Source organism: Archocentrus centrarchus, unplaced genomic scaffold (genome assembly GCF_007364275.1).
Source record: "Archocentrus centrarchus isolate MPI-CPG fArcCen1 unplaced genomic scaffold, fArcCen1 scaffold_52_ctg1, whole genome shotgun sequence".
Taxonomy (NCBI): Eukaryota; Metazoa; Chordata; class Actinopteri; order Cichliformes; family Cichlidae; genus Archocentrus; species Archocentrus centrarchus.
In genome coordinates this window covers 1,138,775-1,162,394 of record NW_022060274.1, presented here as the reverse complement: position 1 = coordinate 1,162,394, position 23,620 = coordinate 1,138,775, and the positions used below count along the sequence as shown (strand labels likewise).

The window sequence follows — 23,620 nt, the reverse complement described above, 5'->3', positions numbered from 1 at the left end:
GTTACAAATGACCGTGCTGAGAATTTGGCTGTATTTACAAGGACAATGAGAATGTTAGAAGCCATGGGGAGGCTCATTCATGTCTGATTCAGCAGCCATGCAGGCTACTGAATGAGCTGGCTGTTGGCTATTTTCCCTGTCACTCACAGACCTCTTCCTGAAAGGGGTGGATGCAGCAGACTATTAGAACAAAAAGGTCAAAACCATGGGTTATACAGGCATGGTACAAAAAAATTACCTGTGGGGTATTTGGGGGCTGAAATAAACATTCTGGGGACATATGAGAATAACTTTAATATTTCTTAAAGTGAAAGAATACGAGATCTTTAAATAACCCACTGCACGTAAAGCTTAATGAAACTTTCACTTCAGCTGCACACGCTGTGTAACGGCTTGTGTTTTGTATTTGTTTTATGGTTGTGGCTGATGCTCAGTAATGCAGCTGCTGACAGATCAAAAAGCAAGTTAACAAATTCAGTTATTTAGTAACAGAAATAATAACCAAAAAAAAATAAATACAAATGTTTTTAGACATGAAGTCCAGCAGTCCCCTGGCTTCTTTGCTCTGAGCAAACTGCATAAAAAATATCCTGCCAGCAGGGATGGCGTCGTCGTGGGAACCAGAGCAGGAGGCTGTGTTGACCTCTAACCTCCTGACATTCAGGTAAACATTTATCCTGACCTCCTTTTGCCTCATCTCACCTCGGCCACAGCTCGATCTGCCTGAATGACATCTGCCAAACAGTCAGTGCATGTTGGGGTGCCTGCAGCTCAGGAGGTAGAGTGGCTCATCTACTAACCTGAAGGTTGGTGGTTTGATCCCCAGCTGCTAAAGTCTGCATGCCAATGTACCCATGAGCAAGATACGGAACCCTCGTGTGTGTGTGTGTGTGTGTGTGTGTGTGTGTGTGTGTGTGTTTGTGTGTGTGTGTGTGTGTGTGTGTGTGTGTGTGTGTGTGTGTGTGTGTGAGAATGAATGAGACATATTGTATAAAGGGCTTTGAGCACTCATGGAGAGTAGAAAAGCAGTATATAGAAACCAGTCCATTTACCACAACAACACAAGCTGCAGGACGAACTGGGTGCTTCCTTGTTGTTACAGTACACATGATAATGAGGCTTTTGTTTAGTCCCTCCTGTGTTAATCAGCAGTTGCAAATTAACAGTCTGTGGCTGCTGTGAGATGATGTTATGAGCAAAGAGGGAGCACAAAGTTGATAACTATTGCCTTTCACTTAACACCCAGCCTGGATGCGGTTCTTGCATAATAATGCTCCCTTCGTAGGACATAATTCTTTTATTGTCCTGCAATCCTGAGCAGTGAAAAGGCCTTTCTTGTGTGGGGAGCAGCTGTGGCTACAGAGCTTCCTTTATCTGCTCTCCCTCCTCACAGGCAGCCAGTCTGTGGGGCAGGCAGAATAAGGAGCTGATTGATCTGGGCTCTTCCTAGAGGCCCACAGCACTCTGTTGACTTGATAAGCCATTGATTAAATGGGCAAGAGGAAGATGAGGCTGGAGAGATGCCACAGGAGAGAGCGCTGCCTTCTAAAGAATGGAAATGTCAACTGATGTGAAATCAAACATGATTTTCATGCTGAATGCTTCAGGAAGTCCCAGCAGTGGATCACAGCTCTCTAACAGCAGCACTCTCATCTTTGAGCTGTGTGGATTTCCTTTGTCTTGTATTTTATGTTTCAATTGTTCTGCACTGTTTAATTTATCCGGGTGCATTTACACCACGCAGCTCACTGAAGTGTGGAGCACAGGTGAGGCGGCCTGAAGACAAAAATTACTTCACTAAGAAGTAAGAAAATCAGGTTCCTCTTTGTTATTGGAGAGCTGCCACGTGCTATGCAGCCAGCTGTAACCTGCTGAGTAAAGGACGTGATGGAAAGGCAGGACCTGCTCAGCAAGAAAGAAAGAACTGGAAAACCTTTGGATACACTTCAAAAATGAACTACAGAATAATAATTACTGTTATCTGGATTGAAGCCTTTGAGCAGGCAGATTTAGAACTTTCCTTTTTAATAGAGCTTATAGTTCATACTGGATCAGGTGACACTGAACCCTGCATTAGTTTAGGCTCACACTACTGGAGGACTTCCCATGATGCACTGTTTCTTCTCCACTCCCATCTTTTCACTCCCCGTGTGTTTTACTAATGCATGTCTTTAGAGTTTGTCTTCTTCCTCATACTGTGGTTGTTTCATCGAAGCCTGATTCTGCTGGAGGTTCTTCCTGTTAGATGGGAATTCTTCCTTCCCACAATCTCCAAGTGCTGCTCACAGGGGATCATCAGCTTGTGTAGTTCTCTTCTATTGCATGGGCTTTACCTTACAGTATAAAGCACCATGAGGCTGCTATTGTTGTGAATTGATGATAAATAAAACTGAACTGAACTAAAAAAGAAAGCCGAGTATAAGAACAGGCTGTAGACAGACAATAACCATCTGCGGGCCTTCATGTGTGGTCCATAAAAATCTATAAACCAGAGGTTTCATGTCTGCATATGTTATTTAATAACATCAGATCAGATTTCCTCTTTGCAAAGCAGGATCAGCTGCATGAGTTTGATTAATTCAAAGTTAAAACTAAAACTGTGAACTAAACTAAGTGTCAGATATAAATGATTAGCCTGATATTACCTAAATCTAGATCAGTCTGTCATTTAATGTCAAATTAAAGAGTAAATCTAAAGATTGCAAACAAAAAGAACACTTCAAGATGAACTGATCAATACTCAATTGTTTTCAGCCAATTAATTAATTCAAATCATTTCAGTGTGACTGATCAAAGTGACATAAATACTGTTGCTAATAATACATGCAATAATAATTAAAGGTAAATTGTGGGGGAGGGTGTTGGCTTACTAAACATAAAGATCACAAATGTAAAAGGTAACAAACATCCTTAACTTACCATTTTTAGTTTAACAGCGAATCTGCAACACTGTAATTCTATTATAGTCTTATTTTATCAATATGAATCTATTTAAGATTGAAAAAGAATAAATTCACCTCTGTTCATTTGTCTCACATATTTTGTTTGCAGTGCTGCAGCCAGCTGACGTGTGTTTCAGCTCGAGGCTCGCCAGATGATCAGGTCAGGCGGAGCTCACACATCATTAAAATGCTTCTTCTTTCTAATTTGGCCGAGTTAACACAAGTTTAGTTTATTGTATTTTTGCTCCAAAAATTCTCAATCCCTTTATACACATAGATGCATTTCCCCACCACACACACACACACACACACACACACACACACACACACACACACACACACACACACACACAATGTGCCTTTCCAGTTTCTGCTCAAAATGCTGCACAGATCATTCTACCATGTCTGTATACAACTACTTTAGCACTATGATACAGAACTGACATGGTTACACAATAAATTGTGTAAGCAAGGGAGCAATATTTGTGCAATGTTACACAAGCATACAAAAATGTTGCCATTTCCAGCTTTACTTTTTTAGCCCTTAAATTCTTTTTTTTTGTGTGTGTACTTTGAGTGTGTAGCAGTGCAGGAAATTTAAATGCCGGTAGAAAATCATATCGCTGCTATCAAACTACAACAATGGCCGAACAGGGTGGAGTGGGGCGGGGTGTGAAATGTCTCATTCACATGTAGAGACGGCTCTAAGACGAGCCTCAGAACAGGGGTAAACGAGGAGCTACGATAACGAGGAATTCAGACCAAAGCATGTTCTACTTTCTACAGACCACAAGTGAATGACTTATATATGAGAAGGAAGGATTTAAAAGCACGATATGTGCCCTTTAAGTCATATCAGCATTTTACAAGGCAAAGTATTAGAGAGAAACCAACAATCGGTGGGTGACAGCTGGAAGGAAGAACTCCATTTGAACTGAAGCAGGCTCAGCCATGTGCTGCACCCAGTTGGAGGTGAAGGGAACAAAGAAGAGAAGAAAGGACAGCACAGAGAGATGAGGATAAAACACAAACTATTCAAGAGAGGAGACAAAAGTTGCTCATCATGGATTGTTAGTTTGTTGGCGTTTTCTCTCTAATATTGTACAGAAAGTATAAATTGCCATGAGGTCAGTGTCATTGTGAATTGGTGCTATAAATAACACTGAATTTAACTGAATCAACTTTAACCCACACATATGTGGCAACATATGCAGTAGTAGCACATGAGGGGGCGGGGAACAAAAACACAAACTTTGAAGCAAGAAGACATCCACTAGTGATGTTTAAACACAGGGAGACAGAAAAGAGGTGAGTGGAGAAGAGATGCTCAGTGCATCATGGGATGTCCCCAGCAGTGTGAGCTGCAGGGTTTTTGATCCAGCCCTAACTATAAGCTTGATCATAAAGGAAAGTTTTAAGCCTAATCTTAAAAATAGAGAGGGTGTCTGTCTCCTGAATCCAAGCTGGAGAGGAGCACGATAGCTGAAGGCTCTGCCTCCCATTCTACTTTTAAACCACGAGGAAGCCAGCAGTCTGAGAGCGAAGTGGGGCCTAATCATTCAAGCCTATGTCAGGTTATACTGAAATACTCCTATTCCATTCATTGGTTAAAAATCAGCCTGAGAGTTTCTACATTATTCTATTCAGTTGAGTTTATTTCAATTCAATTTTATTTATATAGCACCAAGTCACAACATCAGTCACCTTATATCGTAAGGTAGATACCCTCCAATAATACCCCAAACAATCAGAGTAAATGATTAGTTCTGTCTTGGTGCTAAAGGTATCTTGAACTAGTTCTGCTGAAATTTACGGGAACATTATATCTTAGTATAAATCATTTTGAGATTGCGTTCCATGATAAAGATGTAAATCTTACACTGAAAGGTTCAAGGCTCTGGATGCTTTGGTAACCTGCGCTCTCATTGGTATTCACTTCAGTTGCTTACCTCAAAGAGTAAATGGTAAATGGACTAGTTCTTATACAGCACTTTTCTGCTCTATCTGAGCACTCAAAACGCTTATACAACACATTTGCATTCATCCATTCACACCCATTCATACAAAGAGGTAAAAGTTTAACTTAGGGCTCGCTCACTTTGTATTGTTGACACTTGAAGTTGCTGAATGGCATTGACTTTCTGTGGTCTCTGGTGACCACATTGCTGCTAGTTGCTGTGTGGATGCAGACTGTGAGATTTCAATAATCATGTCTGTTGCTGGCCACACTATAAAGCACAAATCTAATGAACCTATGTGAGACATCGAGTTTGGTTTTGCTTCCACAATGATAATACCTGTTGAAACATAAGCTACGGCACATGGATGCAGTTCTGTCATTATTGGTTTCCATGCAACATCCTCCTTGGTGTGGTCACTCCAACAGCTGGAATACGCATTATCCAAACAAGCTTCTGGCGTTGCAACAGAAAGCCCCACTATGGCATAGCACCATCTATTTTTGACTAAAGCAAATCAACATGTTGTTCGGTGAAACTTATGTAATCCCCGCCTGCATATTAGTTCAGTGTCATGCCTCCTTGTGTCATCGGATGTATGCCTTCTTCTCATACTCAGCTCAAATTGTATGTCCAGAACACCTCGTCTTCATGGAGACATCACGCTCCTGTGGCACTGCCAGGCAGTGTGGGTTAAATGTACTGTGCAGTCAGTAATGCTGTGTGTCACCAACAACAGTTCACATGACATTTCTGTGAAACAGAGTCATTAAAATCGAATCTTACACACATAACCCGTATTATTACGTAACAATCACCCACCAACTCATGCAGGAACCACTCACCTTCTTTACCTAAATGTTTTTGCTGAAGTTTGAGTTTTTAATGTAATGCAGACAAAGTAGAAGCTCATACATCACCTGAAATATCCTAGAAACTTTGAGCTATAAAGTTTTTAATCATAAATTACACAGTGCTCAAGCAATTAGAAACAGAGTGGAAAATTACACAGTGGCATTCAGATACATGGGCATGTCTTATTCCTGTCATCTGTACAGCAAACGATTATCTGCAGAATGATGCTGTGGGAATAATCTGGTTTTGCAGCTGTTTGACATGGTATAAAAGGACTAAGAAATGTGTATGTAGGCTCCAGCGCACAGAGTGAGCTCCTGATATATGAGAGTTACAAGTCAGTCCATGTGACTCACGTTCACTTGGTCAGACTGAAATGTTCTTTTGTTCTCTTGGCCTTCACCAAAATTTGCAATTGGTGCAACTCAGAATGAAGTTTGCCCCGAAATACTTTGCTACTGTACTTAAGTAGAATTTTTACTTTACTCCCTACATTTTAACACAAATATCTGTACTTTCTACTCCAGGTTTGTTACTTTAGGTTTAACACATTTGAAGGAAGTTTTCATTTCTGGTCACTGCACGCCTTCAAACATCAAAGCGAACTGAGCCTAAACAGAGGAACAATAACACATAAAAACCAATCTTATTGCTGTATACTTCATCACTGGGGCATATAGCACACAAATAGATGAAAGAGGTAAAAACATTTAGCTCAGGGGTCATTTACAGCGCTATACTCCGGGGTTAAAGTCGAGCACAGACGTCTGTAAGCTGTCGCCGCAGTATTTCAGCATCTAGCTAGCACTACAGAAGCAGAGCGAGCAGAAAAGGTGCAACGTTTCTAACAGCACAACAAATTTCAGCAAACACACAAACTGTCTGTGTGCAGTTTGTCACACAGTGCGTCTGCTAGCTAAAGGAACAGCTGCTGTATTTCCCAGAAAAAGACAGAAGGTAAACTGAGGGTTAATTATACCTAAATACACATACACTAAGGTAATAACCAATAATATTTCCTAATTATTAGTAATATGATCATTTATGTTTATGTAATTACTTTGTGTGATTAAAAAGAATCAACAGTTTAAATCAAAGCTGCTGGTGTGTCAGTGTCCTTTAGCATCAGTCCTGTGATCAGACACAGGTCTTATTTGTATTTTAATCCATGGCTTTTGTTTGCTTTGGGTTTTCTGTCCCTAAAGTTCTAAAAAGAACTGGGATGCTGTGCAACATGTAAACATTAACAGAATAAACCCACATTTTATTCACACAGAACATAAATAACATTACAAGTGAAAAACGCACCACTTTAAGAAAAAATTAAGCTCACTTTGAATTTAATGCTGGCAGTGCATCTCAAAAAGCTGGGACAGGGCCATGTTTCTCATTCTGCAGCATACTATCTGCGTAAACACTGAGGAGACCAACCGCTGGACTTTTGGGAGAGGAACTCTAGCTGCTCAGCACCCAGACACAATGAAGCCATGCTGTTTTACTCTGGTGCAGTTGAGGACGCTATATTGTTTTTTGTTTTTTTTTGCAAATTTCTATGCTTAAATAATTTTTTTGCTGGTTTTTGGTTTTTTTCTTACTGGTCTGGGAGTAGGCACAGTCTCTACGGCTTGAAGCTGTTATTAGAAGCAAAGGATTTGCAACTAAATATCTCCTCCTGTCATCCTCCCGGGAGGATGACAGGAGGAGAGAAGCTGCATCTCTACTTCCTGGTCTCATGGTCTCAACCCTGGAAAGTCACATATTGAAGGGTTAATGAATTTGGCCAGATTTCTAGAAATGAGAGCTGCTCCATCCAAAGTGGGATGGACGCCGTCTCTCCTCACAAGACCCAGAAAATTTCCCAATTATCAATACAGCCCACATGATTTTTTATCCTACTGCAACTGTAGCGCCTTTCAGGATTCAAATCTGCAGGTGCACCACATCAAATATAATCAAATAGAGTGAAATGCTCCCCGAATGCCTGTTTAAAAGATATGATTTCATCTGTTTTCTGAATCAGTCCACTGAGCTCACCGATCCTAAACTGGAGGGCAGAGAATTCCAAAGAGTGGGGGCACGATTGCAAAGACTGTCACTTGTAGTTCTTAGTTTAGGTTTGGAGGTGGATCTCAAGCCCTGATCAGAGGACCTGAGAGTCCTGTGGGTGACATACAGCTGTAAAAGTTTGCTACACCACAACTTTTAATTGAAGTCTAAATTTTAAATTTAGCAGCATTTGCATGGCTTCTTCTAATGGGCTCATTAATGTTCATTGATGATGAACTCAGAAGTCTACAGAAACATTTTGTCTGTCAGTTTAAAGAAAGACGCCACGAAAGAAGAATGTAAACGTTTAGTGATTTCAGGCTTGATGCAGTTATTGCAAGCAAAGGATTTGCAACTAAATATTAAGTCTTAATTCACCCTAATCTATTTTATCAAATGCAATACCTTTGCTTACAAGAAAAATGGGTGGCTTAATTTTATTTTCAGTTTTAATTTTCAGATTATTTCAATATGTTTTCAATATGTTTAAGTAAATCAAACATGTTACCAGTCAAATGTTAAATAAATCATTCTTTAATCTGAGAAACTGTTCACACCAAATTTTCTGTAACTAATCTTTTTGTTTTCTCGTGTTCTATTAACTCTGCTGCTTTTATTTTATTTCATTCTTTACGTGTTCGGTGGTTTTAATTATGCAGTTGACAGAAACTAGAAAAATAGAGACTGAGTTGGTCAACAGTCTGAATATGAAGGCAGAGGAACAGAGCAGAGAATGCAGTTTCTTACTGTTAGAGACAACACTGGACTAGACTGTATTCCTCCATTTTTAATGTGCTTATGAAGCAGCAGAAGAGAAACAGACACCACTGACATCAATCTGTGGATGAATACGTTCAGGTTAACATGCTACTTTAAACTCAGTTTGCACGTTTTATCCTAAGAAGCCCAGCCCTGCAAGGTTTTAGTTTATAATCTAATTCTCGTCCACTCACCAGAGCAGAGAACACGTTCTTTATGATCTGTGTGTCAATCATTCACATAAACAGAGATCTTTGTCTGTTCTTGGAGCTCAGTTCAGGAACAATGTTAGCCCAGACATGAAAACATGTAATTCATTATTTATTTTCAAAAAGAAAATCCTACAATATATTTTACACAGTTATGTGACTGAATGAATATGCTTTTTTTTTTTTTTTTTTTTGGGGGGGGGGGGGGGGGGGGGGGGGGGGGGGGGGGGGGGGGTATTTTCTTTTCCTATATAAAGGTAAATGGATGTAAAATTTGAGTTAGGCATATAAGCCCTGTTTTGGTCTCACTTGTCAGATGTGCAGTTATGATGGATCGTTTGTTTTTGTGTGACCAAAACAAAAATAAACTGAACAGTTTCCATGCATTATTTATTATTTCTGTTGAATAAATCTTTTTCTTTGTGCTGTGTGCATTTTGTACAGCACATTTTCTATGCAGGCATTATTTGCATTGTGTGTGTTTGTCTTAGTTTGCAAATGCATCAGCTGTAAAAGGTGTTGTCCTACAGAACCGTGTGTGTCCGTATTTCTATGACTGGTCTGTGGGAGAGACCATGAGGTCATCAGACATTAATGTTGGCTGTGTGGCTGTGGGGAAACAAACCACAGCTTGATTCTTCCCCCTCATCTCTCTCTGTGTCCATCTACTCTGCCTGTGGTCATGGGAGTCACACTGACATCAGGATGAGTAAGTCTCCCAGCTGAACAGAGCTGCTCTCTGCTTCTAGACTCACACATTAAAGTCAAAACAGGAATCAGGTTTACCTACTGTGTGTTGAGCTGTTGTCATCATCTGTATGTATACTGCTCAAAAAACTGAAGGAAGACTTTTTAAAACACATCAGATCACAATGGGAAAAAATCCTGCTGGGTATCTATACTGATATAGACTGGCTAATGTGTCAGGAATGAAAAGCTGCCACATCGTTAGGTGGAAATGAAAATGATCAACCTACAGAGGCTGAATTCAAAGACACCCTGAAACTCAAAGTGAAAATGATGCAGCAGACCAGAACATTTAGCTGAAATTTCACTGAAGCAGCTTTAAAATGGAGCTCAGTAGTTTGTATGACCCCCCGTGCTTCTATCTGTGCCTGACAGCGTTGGGGCTCCTAATGAGACGATGGATGGTGTTCTGGGGGATCTCCTCCCAGATCTGGACCAGGGCATCACTGAGCACCTGGGCAGTCTGAGGTGCAACCTGTTGGTGACGGACGGACTGAAACATAATGTCCCAGAGGTGTTCTATTGGATTTAGGACAAGCGAGGGTGGGGGCCAATCAATATCAATTCCTTCATCTTTCAGGAACTTGTCACATGAGGTCGTGCATTGTCGTGCATGAGGAGGAACCCAGGACCCACTGCACCAGCGTAGGGTCTGACAGGTCCAAGGATTTCATCCTGATACCTGATGGCAGTCAGGGTGCCGTTGCCTAGCCTGTAGAGGTCTGTGTGTCCCTCCATGGATATTTCTCCCCAAACCATCACTGACCCACCACCACCCTGGTCATGTTGAGCAATGTTACAGGCAGCATAATGTTTTCCACGGCTTCTCCAGACCCTTTCACATCTGTCACAGGTGCTCAGGGGGAACTTGCTCTTATCTGGGAAAAGCACAGGGTGACAGTGGTGGACCTGCCAGTTCTGGTCTTCTATAGTAAATGCCATTCAGGCTCCACGGTGCCGGGGAGTGAGCACAGACCTGTCTCCTTGTGTCGTTAGTGTTATGTTGTTCACCTGCGTTTCCCAGATGTTTCTGCTTCCCTCATCAGTGCTCGAGTATTTAAGTCCTGTGTTTTCCCCTGCTTGTTGTTGTGTCCTCGTTCGTCGCTGTGTGTTTTCTGTTTGTGTTCCTGTTTCTGAGTTTATGCTGCTGGCCTTGCCCAGTTCAGTTCCCCCCTGTGTTTTCCAGCAATAAAAGCTGAGTTCTGAGTTCACGCTGTGTCAAGTGTCCTGCATTGGGGTCCTCACCTGCCTGCTAGCAGATACTCTTACAGTTTATGCAAGTATTTAGTGTTTAGCTCGAGGAAGAAAACCTGTGTTGGTATGCCATGTACATTTTGTACATTACACACAAGCGTCTATCAGCAGTGAAAATATTGTCTGAAAAAGTCTCTGGAGCTTGAAAAAGGCGACTGGACTTCTTTTTGTTTCTTGAAGACGTTTCACCTCTCATCCGAAAGGCTTCTTCAGTTCTCAACCAAATGGTGGAGAGACCCAGGTATTTAAACCCCTGTGGGCGTAGTCCCCTGGAGGTGGTTATGACCCTCTATTGATCATGTGCATGAACACATGTGCCCAGGTGTGAAGGGGGCGTGGGTCATATTTAATCAGTGGTTTCAGTTGAAACCAATTTAGGACTCCGCTCCAATGTTTCCTGTGGCCTATTGAGGTCACTGGAACAAAGGTGTGAATGGGGGTTGAGACGTCTGGGAAGGGAGCTCAGGACAGCACTGTAAGCGGGGGAAGATGGAAGCCTCAACATTGAAGTTTACCGGAAGCCCACACACACAGACCAGTATCTCCTCTTTGACTCCCACCACCCTCTGGAACACAAACTTGGGGTGATCAGGACCCTACAACACCGTGCGGAAAGTGTTCCCTCTAAGGCAGAAGGGAAGCATAAGGAACACACACACATTAAGAAAGCCCTCAAAACATGCGGTTACCCCAACTGGGCCTTCATCAAATCAGCTAAGATGCACAGGAATGAAGGCCAAACACAAACTACAGAGAATAGGAAGGACAAGAGGAACAACATTGTCATCCCATATGTGTCAGGCTTGTCAGAGAAACTCAGAAGAATTTTCTCCAAGCATGACATCTCAGTATACTTCAAACCAAGTCACACCCTAAGACAAAAACTGGTTCATCCCAAGGACAAACCCGCCAAACACAAGATCAGCGATGTAGTGTATGCTGTTCAGTGCAGTGAAGAGTGCTCGGACCTCTACATTGGTGAAACCAAACAGCCTCTTCACAAACGAATGGCACAACATAGAAGAGCCACCTCGACAGGACAAGATTCAGCAGTACATCTGCATCTGAAGGAAAAAGGGCACTCTTTTGAGGATGCCAATGTCCACATTTTGGACAGGGAAAACAGATGGTTTGAAAGAGGAGTGAAAGAAGCCATCTATGTCCACTGTGAACAACCATCATTGAACAGAGGAGGTGGATTACGTCACCAACTTTCCCCCGCTTACAGTGCTGTCCTGAGCTCCCTTCCCAGACGTCTCAACCCCCATTCACACCTTTGTTCCAGTGACCTCAATAGGCCACAGGAAACATTGGAGCGGAGTCCTAAATTGGTTTCAACTGAAACCACTGATTAAATATGACCCACGCCCTCTTCACACCTGGGCACATGTGTTCACGCACATGATCAATAGAGGGTCATAACCACCTCCAGGGGACTACGCCCACAGGGGTTTAAATACCTGGGTCTCTCCACCATTTGGTTGAGAACTGAAGAAGCCTTTCGGATGAGAGGTGAAACGTCTTCAAGAAACAAAAAGAAGTCCAGTCACCTTTTTCAAGCTCCAGAGACTACTATGACCTGGATGACTGAGAATCTACACAGACATATTGTCTGAAAAAGGTTCATTTTAACAATTTCTTAAGCAGTGTCCATACATTTTTGATAGAAACTGAAACAGGACATATGGATGTATCTTTATATGGTTTAAGTAGTCTTGAGAGTGTAAGTAGATTTCTGGGGGGAGTGGCCTAGTTCAGTGACCACACCCTCTGACCCTACTTTGAGCACCATTTTTCATAATCTGCTGTGGGTACCCATAATTCTTTTTGATGTTTTATAACACCCATCCAGTACTGATTAAATGGCAATAAAGAAATCTGTGGGATCTGCAAGAAGATGTGAGACACTGACCTCCTTACAGGACCAAAATCAGTGAATGGAGTGAATCCAGTTGGTGCTGCTGCACATCTGCATGAAGGTCCCATAATTTTTTTTTGTCAGTTGCACAGATATACTATATGGCCTATCATTTGCAATTCTCAAACCCATGGGATCTTCAATCAGATTCAAGATGCTCAGGAGTAAAGGTGCTTTCGTACTCAGGCCTCCCAAAAAGCGGGTGTTGCCCACTCAGCACAGAAAGGATTAATCTGAAAACGAGGCCTAAGATTTTCTTTTCCTATCACCTAACATCATGATCATGTCATATCATCAGATTTGGAAATGGTGATTTTTCCAGTCGGAAGCTACTCTTAATCCTGGATTCAGAGATATGCAGAACCAGATTTCCCTGTGTTCTCATAAACCTCATATTCTGAATATGATCAAAACCTGGATACACATTTCTATAGAACAACCCTCATTGAGTTTAATGAGGACCAGTTTTGGTTTAGCCGACAGCACACCTTTTCTGTTTATTAAATTAAGAACTGATTTTTACTGAGAATTGATTTTGAACTGAAATATGTTGAGTTAACTCCTCATCTTTAATATCTTCCAAAACTCTACTGGGATTTCTGTGGTGCAGTTAAAGTGCTTTCTGTATTAGCAACATTAGACACAAATTGCCCTTTAAGAGGAAGAAACAGAAAGTTTGTCTCCAATAACTGAATTCTAAGAGTGAAAACAGCAGGAATCAGGACATTAGCTTGCAGTCGTGCCTTATGCTTAACCTTTGTAAGACAAAACAATCAAGAGTCTCCTGTCACCCACCAGCACTGAAGCCACAGCCTCAAACCAGGAGAAAGCAGCAGACGCATGAACGAACATTTGAGTAAACTGGCACTGAAGTGTCGACTGAGGCTTGAGTCTGATTTCACTGCATCTGTTGATCAGGATGTCATCACCTGCTGAACTCGAACTCCTCCTGGTGCCTGACTACAATTATGACAGTCTGGATATATTTTGCAATAAATTACTGCTGAGTGAGTTTTCTGACACATGAAATCAAGAACTTTTATACATGACATTTTCTTTCAGGAAAATGTTTTCATCTATTTTTCATCTGTCTTAGTGTTTAATGGCTGCTCCAGCACCTGAGAGGAAGTCAGTGAGTTTGTCCACTTCAGCTTCAGACTGAGGGTGCACTAATGAGTGCAGAGGGCTGCCACATGTGAATAATTTAACTGTTTGCAGAAGGATAAGAGAACTCCTGGCTCCATTTCTGTAGCCACAAGAAAACATCTCTCACATAAATAACCTGGATTCTTTAAACGATGGAGGCTATAATAACCCTGAAATACAGACACTCCTATGGCCTGTTAGAGGCCTGGTTTAACTGAGGCAGAAACTCACCATTACTCACCAGTCTGTCTTTCTTGACATGGCAAAAAAAAAAAAATGTAAATGGTGTCCTCACCTCTCGCCCTGTGATAGCCTCCAGCCTCCCAACAACCCAGAGTTGGATAATCAGTTAAGAGGATGGATGGATGGATGGATGGATGGATGGATGGATGGATGATTTCAGACAGCAGAAAGAAATTGTATATTTAGAGCACTTACTGGAGTGCTACCAGCTTCACTGAATTTCAGGCGTGCTTTTCTTTTGTCATCTTCTAGTTGCAGGAGTCTTTTTGTTGTTAGGGTTCCAGTTTCTTGACATGGAACAGGCTATAATATCAAGTTTAAAAGAGAAGCTTCTCATTTTATTGTCAGAGGTGCCACACCCACCTGCCACCTTCCATGTGTCTATCAGATGAGTAGCTCAGTCAGTGGGCTCATTTACAGGGAACCTATGTCTCCTGTAGTCTGTAATTTAACCCTCCCCAGGTTCCCTGGGGAAGCAGGTAATCCAATCCAAGGCATTTCCCTGCTCTTTCTGCTTGGACAGGACTGTGAATGTCTTTATGAGGGCCTGAAAGGCCTTTTCCTCATAGGGTGATGGCAGATAGTACAAGATGAGGAAGCCTCATTCCCCCACCCCCACCACTCTCTCTGTAATCCTCTCCCTTCTGACATCCTCCACAGCCATCACTGGTTTTCTCACTCTTCTCATTCTCGGTCTCAAACCACTTTGTAGCCTTATGTTTGTCCACTGCTGTTTTATCTGTCCCGTCCTCTGGACCGGCACAATAAAAAAGAGTGAGTTGCTTCTGTAGCAGTAGGTCCCCAGCAGGTTGTATACCATGCTCAATCATGGCATTAAAAACCAAGCTCACATGGCAAAAATTTGGATTACGAACACACACACACACACACACACACACACACACACACACACACACACACACACACACACACACATGCACACATATATTTTTATGTGTGTGTTTATCATTTATATTACATACTGCCTTGCAGACTTGCTCCATGCTTTCTGTGGCATTGTTATGAAACTCCCATATCAAATGGTATAATTCAAAATGTTTGCACAGAAACACCTTTTTGTTGTTTCTTGTCATTAAGAAATCATTTAGCATCCTTTGATAACTCATCCTCTTACTCTAACTGTTGACCTGACGCCACAGCTCTCTGTCCTCTTTCCATAAATCTACATAATGATGCAGCTTGCTATTATGGAAGATGCTGGGAAATGGGGAGATGAATGGATGTTGATCTGGCCAAACACTGAAAGCTGAAGTATCATTAGTGCACATGCCAGAGAGATGTATGAGGACCAAAAAATTAGTCTCCAATCTGTTCAATTTGGAATTAAATGTGAAAGGAAATCAGAACTGATTGTGCAAAGTGATGGATGGGTTATGAATCATTCCTTAGATCGAACAATTGCTATGTTTATTTATATAAAAAACAGCATTATCTACTTCAAATGGAAATGACTCATCGGACTTTCGATGTGTGTCTAAGAATGACAACATATTTTCAATGTAAATTATTCCACAGGATCAATGTGTCATAAGAGGACACAAGAGGATGCAGATATGAAACTCAGCCTGCAAATGGACTGTACTTAGCCACATTAACAGACACTCATTCATTTATTCGCTTTATTCTGTGCCTTTAAGCACTTTCTAATTATCACTCACATGTCACACTAAGATGGATGCATCAGGGGATTTGGTGTTCAGCCCAGAAACAGCATGTGGAATAAAGGCTTTTTGGCCCTTACTCTGACCTTTGAACTCACAAAATTTGTAAAAAATGAGAAGCATGTACTTTTGGCATCATGTATGGACCACAGTGTGTCAATCAAAGTTACAGCAAATGCAAATAAATGGTGCTATGTTAATTGTTTGGATGTCTGCCAGTACAATGACAGCCTCATGACTATGGAAAGCCATTGAGGTCATAATTTGTCTCGTTGTCCCTGTTGTTTGATGTTTTAATAGAACAACCTGCCATTTATAAGCCAGCATTTTACATTTATAAATGCTGTTTGATATTTTAATATCACAGCTGCCATCTTCAAATACCCATGCAACTGTGCTTATAAAGGCCACACCCCAAAGTTTTATACCTTTTTTGTCTATACTCTTCCCATAATCTATGATTTTTATTTTTATTTATTTGTGTGAGAAAATGTAAACAAGTCACTGGCAGCAGCTGGCTAACATCCAGCACAGACATGTCTCAGAGAGGGTTTTCTGCACCACAGACACACAGTGAATGATGCAATAAGTTAGTATCAAGTAGCATCAAAACAGTATCGACAGTAATTGTAACTGTAGCAGATGTTGTGCATAGTAGTAGCAGAAATACCATGTAAGCAGTAGAAGAGACAGTAGATGCAGACTAGTGGGATTATGAGTACTACAGCTGTGGTCAGAAGTTTACGTACCCTCATCATGGGCATGAATGTCATGGTGAGTTAAAACAGAATTAGCAGTAGCAGTATTTGCTGGATTAATGGTACAGCTGCACGAGTAGTTAAAGGAATGGTCTTAATAGGTACTGCTGTATGTACATAGCACATGGATTTGAGGGTTTATCTCCACTGCTACGTCCTCATTGAGCCATCAATGTGAAGTGACTGTCAGATGCATTGTGAATCAAACCACACTGTAGCTCTCCATGCTGGTGGGGCTGGAACAGATCAAACCTCTCTATGGAGGCATTCATCTGATCACTGAGCACTCTGACTGTGGGCTGCCCATTACTGCAGATGGTAGGCCATCAAGGCCATTCAGGCATTGTCAAAAGAAGGCACAGCTGCAGCTCACTCACTCACACACTCACACTCACACACACACACACACACACACACACACACACACACACACACACACACACACACACTCCTGTTCCATCTTGGACTCCGGCCAGTAACTTCTATCCGAAACCTCATCCTCCCTGCCTTAACACACAGCTCGCCTGTGAAGCACTGCCAGGGCCAGAAGGAAGAACCTGCACTGGAGTTTTGTCTGAAGAACATTTTATGACTATTATATTTGGTCACAACTATTTTCATCCTTTGGAAACAAAAGTCATGGTGGTTGCTTGTTTAACTGCAGGAATAAACACTAACTGAAACTGCCATGTCTCATATGGCTCTACAGTAAGTTCATCCTGACTCCATCTAATAACAATTAAGAATGACGAGGTGACTCCATAGTGTAGGGGTTTACACAATCCCCTAACAAGTGAAAGATCCCTGCCTTGTTCCCGGGAGGACACACACATCTTTTGGAGGTTGTATTGGGAAGAGCATCAGATGTAAAAATCTGTGGCGCTAAGGGAGTAACTTCTATACTGTTTATAAATGATAAACTGACAGGTATTTTACTGCTAACAAATAATGAAATTAGAATGAATAATGTTTACTAATCAGAAGAATGTTATATACTTACGGTCATTAGTTTGTGAAATAACAAAATCATTATTTTTATCAGTTACTGTATATGGAGACTACTGCACTCTATACCCCCCAAAACGTTACATCCTGATCATCTGCACATGTTTTTTATATGTTATACTATGCCATCGTTAATGACTACCAAATGTTATTGTTGTTTTGAGATAAAGGCCCACGCTCATCCACAGAATACTCGTTATTCAAATCTGCCGGCACTGACCAGAGGATACATCCTCTTATTGCCCGTCAAGTTTTAATACTGTATGAGCATTCTGTGATTAAATAGTGCGCACATCTAAATAGTTTAATAGTGGGCACACAGAACACTGCGTGTTCAGAGTATGGACCACATCTTCCCGTTTCATGCTGAGTGGTTGAGCTGGCAAGTCCATGCACATCCTCAAATGATTATGTCATAATTTGCAGTAGCAGGTTCAGAAGTTAGAATGAGAGCTGAGACCAGGCAAAGCACGCACGCACTGCTGCTCCGCGTCATCATTAACATGCGCCCCTCTTCTGCAAATAGCATGACAACAGGCAGTCTGCAGAGACAGGCGTGCCTAAAGGCGTGCCTTTGGACCAGCATTAGAGTCCAGGAAAAAAAAAAAATTTACCCTTATTCCCCATTTGATCAAATGAGCAATCAGCACAGAGCAAGCAGTCTGGCTGCACTAAATCACCTGCTGTGATAAATGTTACAGGACATTCCAGCCGTGTTGTGTGAATTGCGCCATGATATTTCCGCACTAACTTTGGCTTCAGTTTATGTCATTAATTAGCTTACCTTTTCGGATGCGATCTTCGATTTCGTGGTCGAAGGCCAGCCGATGGCATTTCCTCCACAGCCCCATGTTGGTTGAGTTATACTGCCTACTGCATTCATCTGCGGCGCTCATGGCGAACAGCTGCCGCCGGTTACGAGCCAAAAGCAGCTTCGCTTCCGAGCGGGGCACGCTGCTCCGACTGGCCCGCAGCGGTAGGCTGTTGTTAGGGATGTAGATGAAGCCCGGGTCTTTGCGACGGTTGGAAAAGCTTCGGCACCGCTCCTTGTACCTCCTGGCGTCAGTCTCGTACCAGTGATCGGAGCACATCGCCACGGCCAGCATGCCCAGGGCGCAAAGAGAAAGAGAGAGCCCGGCGTAGAGCAGTAACTTCCCCGCAGCCATGCTCGGTTCTGTCACAGCCGCATCAGCACCTCGACAGACGGACAGCTCCTCTGCGGCTTCCCCGCTAGCTCAGCTCACATCACCTCTGGAGAACGGTGTTGGGATCATTGTCGGGGTGACCTTTATGTGCAAATTTAAGGCAAACCTTTCAGGTAGCAGAGCTTGCAGATAATTTTGTTTAATCCCTGGACTCCGGCGCTTTCGGTGATAAAGTGCCCACGTCCTTCCTGCGTGCGCGGCGCTGCTGCAGCTCAGCGGAGACGGAAAGGACGCTTATCTCGTGTCAGCTCGCAGCCACAGCACCCGTCTGTCTGAGCAGGGCGACACCATCACGCACAAAACACATCAGCACACCAACAAGGTCTTCAGTTAAGCATGCAGTAGGCCATATTTTACACTAACCACCGCAAAACCCACCCACCAAAACTAACGATGGACAAAGAAGGATGCAATCAAACATCGAGAGAGAATCTGCATTTCAAAAAGTCACATTTACTAAACTGAAAAGTATAATTGAACCAGCACGAACATGCAACAGCAATGACACGCGCCTCTCACATTTAGAGAGTGAACCAACCTGGTGAGTCCAAAGAGCCCACGTAGACCGCAGCCCACCAGCAGGAGGACAGCGTAGCGGATCAGCCCGCACAGCCAGCAGCTGCCACGGAGCAGGCCCGTCCCCACCAATCAGCGCAGCGCCGCGTTAGCTCACAGGCTACAGTCCTGCTGCAGCTGCCAGCCACCTAAGCTTCCATTCGGTTATTTTTTTTTTATTATTCGATTAAAAGTAAACTAAAGAAGCAACGACCACATTTTAACATGTTATTGCTTCTGCGTGGGTTCCCTCACTGAAAGGTGATATGAGAGCACAGCACACTCTTTCAGCTGAGTCCCTGCAAATAAACGTGAAAACAGAAACACGGAAAGCGTGAAGCCTAATCTGGTGTTCAAGCAGGCTGGAGCTACAAAAAAGAAGCCAGGGCTGTGAAGTGTTTTATCCTTCATGTAGTAATTGCGGTGGTGTCATCATTGCTTCCTGTGGCAGAAGAACATGACCTCCTGCTGAGAAGTGAGAACAGAGGATGAACTCTGAATTAACTATAAAGGGCTTTATTTTTTACTGCCCCTTCTATTTGAATGTTCCAGTTGTGAATGAGTAGGTATACTCACTGTATGGTGATTTTTAAAATCAGAGGGAGTGAAAAGGTCGTTTCCACTGTGTGCACCTTATAGATGCTGAGGAACTGATGACCACACAACAGGCTGGAATAGCAGTTTGTGAATGGGCCTGGAGGGCTTGTGGATTGCCTGTTAAGTCAAGTTTACTAAGATTAGGAACATTTTAAAATGCTAAACACAGTAAATAACACAGTAATAAATGAAAATATTTTATTTTTATTTGAGACTTTTTTGGAAAAGCAAATCGCTCCGGTGTACACTGGACAGCTGTTCCTGAGTTAGAAATGATGTGAGGGAAAAAAGGGTTCCCAGGACTCAGTGCACACCTTCAGCTCCTGAACAGGCTGCTGTCAGACTGCTTCTTGATCATATGTTGGTTAACTGAAACAGTTTAGCTGTGGCAGCAAGGCTGTATTACTGTCCTTTTGAGGCAAAATGTGGAGACATCTACACCAAAGGAAAATAACCTCACAGATGGTTTTGAGAACCATGACACAGAATTATGTCTGTGTCTATGTAGCTGAAACGTCTCAGGTGGCATCAGAGTGAAGGTACACTTACAGGACAGATGTGTTGACAGCTGAAACCATCTTTTCCTGAATCCAAGTAGCACTGGTGTTTAAACCTAAGCGAACAGCCAATGAAAGCAAAGGTAAACAGTGCGTTAACAGACAAATCAAACTGAGAGCAAAAACAAATGTGCATGAACAGCAGTTTCCTGGCTAATTCCTTTCTTCTTATGTGGACATTTGGTGGTCTTCCAAATATGGCTAGGCCCAATTTTTTTTGGACATTTATATAATTTTTCTCTGTGTACACATTGGACTTTAAATCAAATAATCAAGATGTGACTGCAGACAATGGAACCAGGTCACTAGTGTTTATTGATGAGGCTGATGATTGGCCAGCACTTCACAGTGCAAATTGATAATGACACAAACTGCAAAAACAACCCAAGAATTTCTCAAGGCAAAGAAATGGGATATTCTTCAACATCCAAGAAGAATATCCCATTTCTGCAGAAACTGGATATTTTATAAGGGCCCTGTAGAGCATGCTCCTCAGTTAATGAAGGCAAAACTGAAGGCAGTGAGATGTAAAAACAAGCAGCAAAAGAAGACAGATGCAGAAAAGGTCTAGCAGGGCATCTCAAGGGAGGAAATGCAGCATTTGGTATAGCTCCTGGGTTCTTGTCTTCAGGCATTCATTGAAGTTAATAGAATACTTTTCTTAAACCCCTTGAATTAAAGCTGAAAGTTTGGACTTTCATGCTAATTGGTTTTGTATGGAGGTAAAATTATAAAGCATGTGTCACTGTACAAAAGCTTAAGGACCTAAATCCATTCTCTTCTGCTTATCCTGTTCCTATCTGTATGAATGCTTTGTTCTTGCAAGGACACCAACACCAAAGGACACATCAGAGACATTTTTGACAAGATGGCAATATTTGACAGCTTAGGGATGAGTTAATACTAATAAGCAGTGGTGTGTGCACAAACTTCAGTTTAAAAAGGTAATTAAGGACATAACATTGTCCCTCCAATTTTAAAAGCACTGTAGTTTTCACACAGCCATACACATTCTTCTCAGTACATACATTCACATCACCCCCCCAACACGCTGAGTGGGAGGAGGGGGCGGGCGGGCCTTCTCACACCCCGGTTCCATGCACCCCGCCTAGGATGGGGACTGGCTCATTGTTCGGGGCTGGGTTGGCTGCTTCCCTGGGTTGCCGCTGGCTTGGTGCTGGTACCCGCTCTCCCACATTAGGTGTCCATGTATGTTACATGTGCGTATGCATGAGTGTGTGACTGGTGCATGCGAATGTGCGTGCGTGTGTATGTGCGTGTGTGTACATGAGGGAATGACTGGTACGTGTGTGTGTGTGTGTACGTGCGTGCTTGTGAGAGTGTGTGTGTGTGGACAGCTGGGCCTGGGTTGGTGGCTTGCCAAGCCTTGGCACCGGTGGGACACGGAGGGTGGGAGTTACCCCTCCCTACCGCTCCACGCTGCTCCCCACTGGTTGTCACTGCCGCCCCTGGGGTGTGGGTGCCCGTGGGTCCCGGGATGTGTGGCCGGATGTCTCGGCATGGTTTTTGGCCTGCTCCCTTGGCGGCCGTGACCTGGGGGTGGCTTGGGCCTCTTTGGCGCGTGGGGGGGCTCTGCCGGGTGTCGGGCTGCTCTCGGGCGCTTGGGGCCTCGGGGGCCGCATGCCTGGCTCGTGCTGGGGGTGCCGGCCTGCCGGGGGGGGTGGGCTGCCCGTCGTCTCTGGCTCTCTGGACTCTAGCCCCTGGATTGTGGGGGTTCCGTCTGTAGCCTCCCTCCTTCCTCTTCTGGGGAGTGTACGCGGTTGCCATCGGGATGTGTGGCCCCAAGTCTTCTGAGCTCCTGTGCTGTGGATGGCCTGGGTCCCCTGGGTCCTTCCCTATCTACCTCTGGATCGCGGGGGGCATGGTTGCAGTTTCTCGCCCTCATTATCGAATACATTGCATGACAAAGGCGCATACACACACATTACTACAAACAATAAACTTGTGTGTGTGTGTTTGTGTGTGTGTGTATATGTAGGTGCATATGGGTGTGTGTATGGATGTGTGTGTGTGTGTGTGTGTGTGTGAGTATATCAACCCCTTTTATTTTTTTTTATTTTTTTTATTTTTTTATTTTTTTATTTATTTTTTTTTTTCTATCTCCTTTCTTCCTTTTCTCCCCCCCCCCCCCCCCCCCTTTTCTCCCCCCCACCTCTTGTTCTTGCCCCTTCCTTGTTGCCTGTCAGACTTGGCATGAATAACTAAATAAAAAGATAAATAAATAAAAATAAAATTGCAAACATTAACAAGAAGAGCCTATAGGAAACATATAGAGCTGTTCTTGTCAAAGCAAATATGTTTGGTACATCAGTGCATTCGGATCATCATTCCGATTGTGAAAGATGCCAGACATGACAGGCTAAAAAAAAAAAAAAAAAAAAAAAGGACATAACATTAATTTGAACACCAGACCAAATCACTACCAAAACTCTCTTAAACAGCAAACAGATAGAAGACAGGGTTCTGCAGCTTTCTGGGGCTACAGCAGTCATTATATATCCCCAGGTTCTAAGAAGAACACATTTTGTCATCAGTATGTTGTTTTCTTTTGTGGGGTGCAATGAACACTGCAGCATAAACAAGTTTTGAGTCATGTATTTAGAAGGAAGCCAAAATTATTTATAATTGGTCATAATTATACACAGACACACACACACACACACGCGCGCGCGTGCGCGCGTGTGTGTGTTGTTCATTTTGACTCAAAGATTATATTCTAGTAAAATCTTTGTCCCTACCATAACAAACCCACATTCTAATGATCATCATGCCAGGCGTGCCTCATATTCATTTGCGCATGTGAGTGTGCAGTCATGGCTTACTGATTTCCTATAAAGCAGTGGTATTCTGCTGTAGAGGTGAAGCTGAAAACATCCAGAAGAATCTGTGGCTTCAGTTTTCTGTTTCTTCATATCTGGCGCCCTCTTCTGCTGTTAAACCATAAAGCCATAACAGAAATTGGTCTGCTGCTGCCACGCAGACCTGTCATTAATTCAGTGAATTCAAAACATCCACCGTCTTTGCAAAATATCTTCAGAGTTAATGAAAATTGGAAGAAAAAAAAAGAAGCTGAACAAAATTCAAAATAAGAGATGGCCCTGTGGCAGCTGGGATAAGCTCCAGCCCCCCTACAACCCTGAATTGGATGGATGGATGGATGGAT

The 23,620-nt window shown here is 42.8% G+C and overlaps 1 protein-coding gene across 2 annotated transcripts in view; it reads right to left on the bottom strand.

Annotated features, from left to right (window-relative positions):
- Positions 1 to 19,370, bottom strand: part of tmem178bb (transmembrane protein 178Bb) — a 99,264-nt gene extending 79,894 nt beyond the window's left edge. The window contains exons 1-2 of one of the 2 annotated variants that reach the window (XM_030725318.1): positions 19,266 to 19,370; positions 18,307 to 18,999 (exon numbers count right to left, since the gene is read on the bottom strand). In XM_030725318.1, the coding sequence (XP_030581178.1) occupies positions 18,307 to 18,688 (382 nt within the window). In that variant the 5' untranslated portion in view covers positions 18,689 to 18,999; positions 19,266 to 19,370. Of the gene's footprint in view, positions 1 to 18,306; positions 19,000 to 19,265 lie in introns of those variants that run through there. The other variant, XM_030725319.1, reaches the window with a different exon arrangement.
- Positions 19,371 to 23,620: the final 4,250 nt, after the last annotated feature.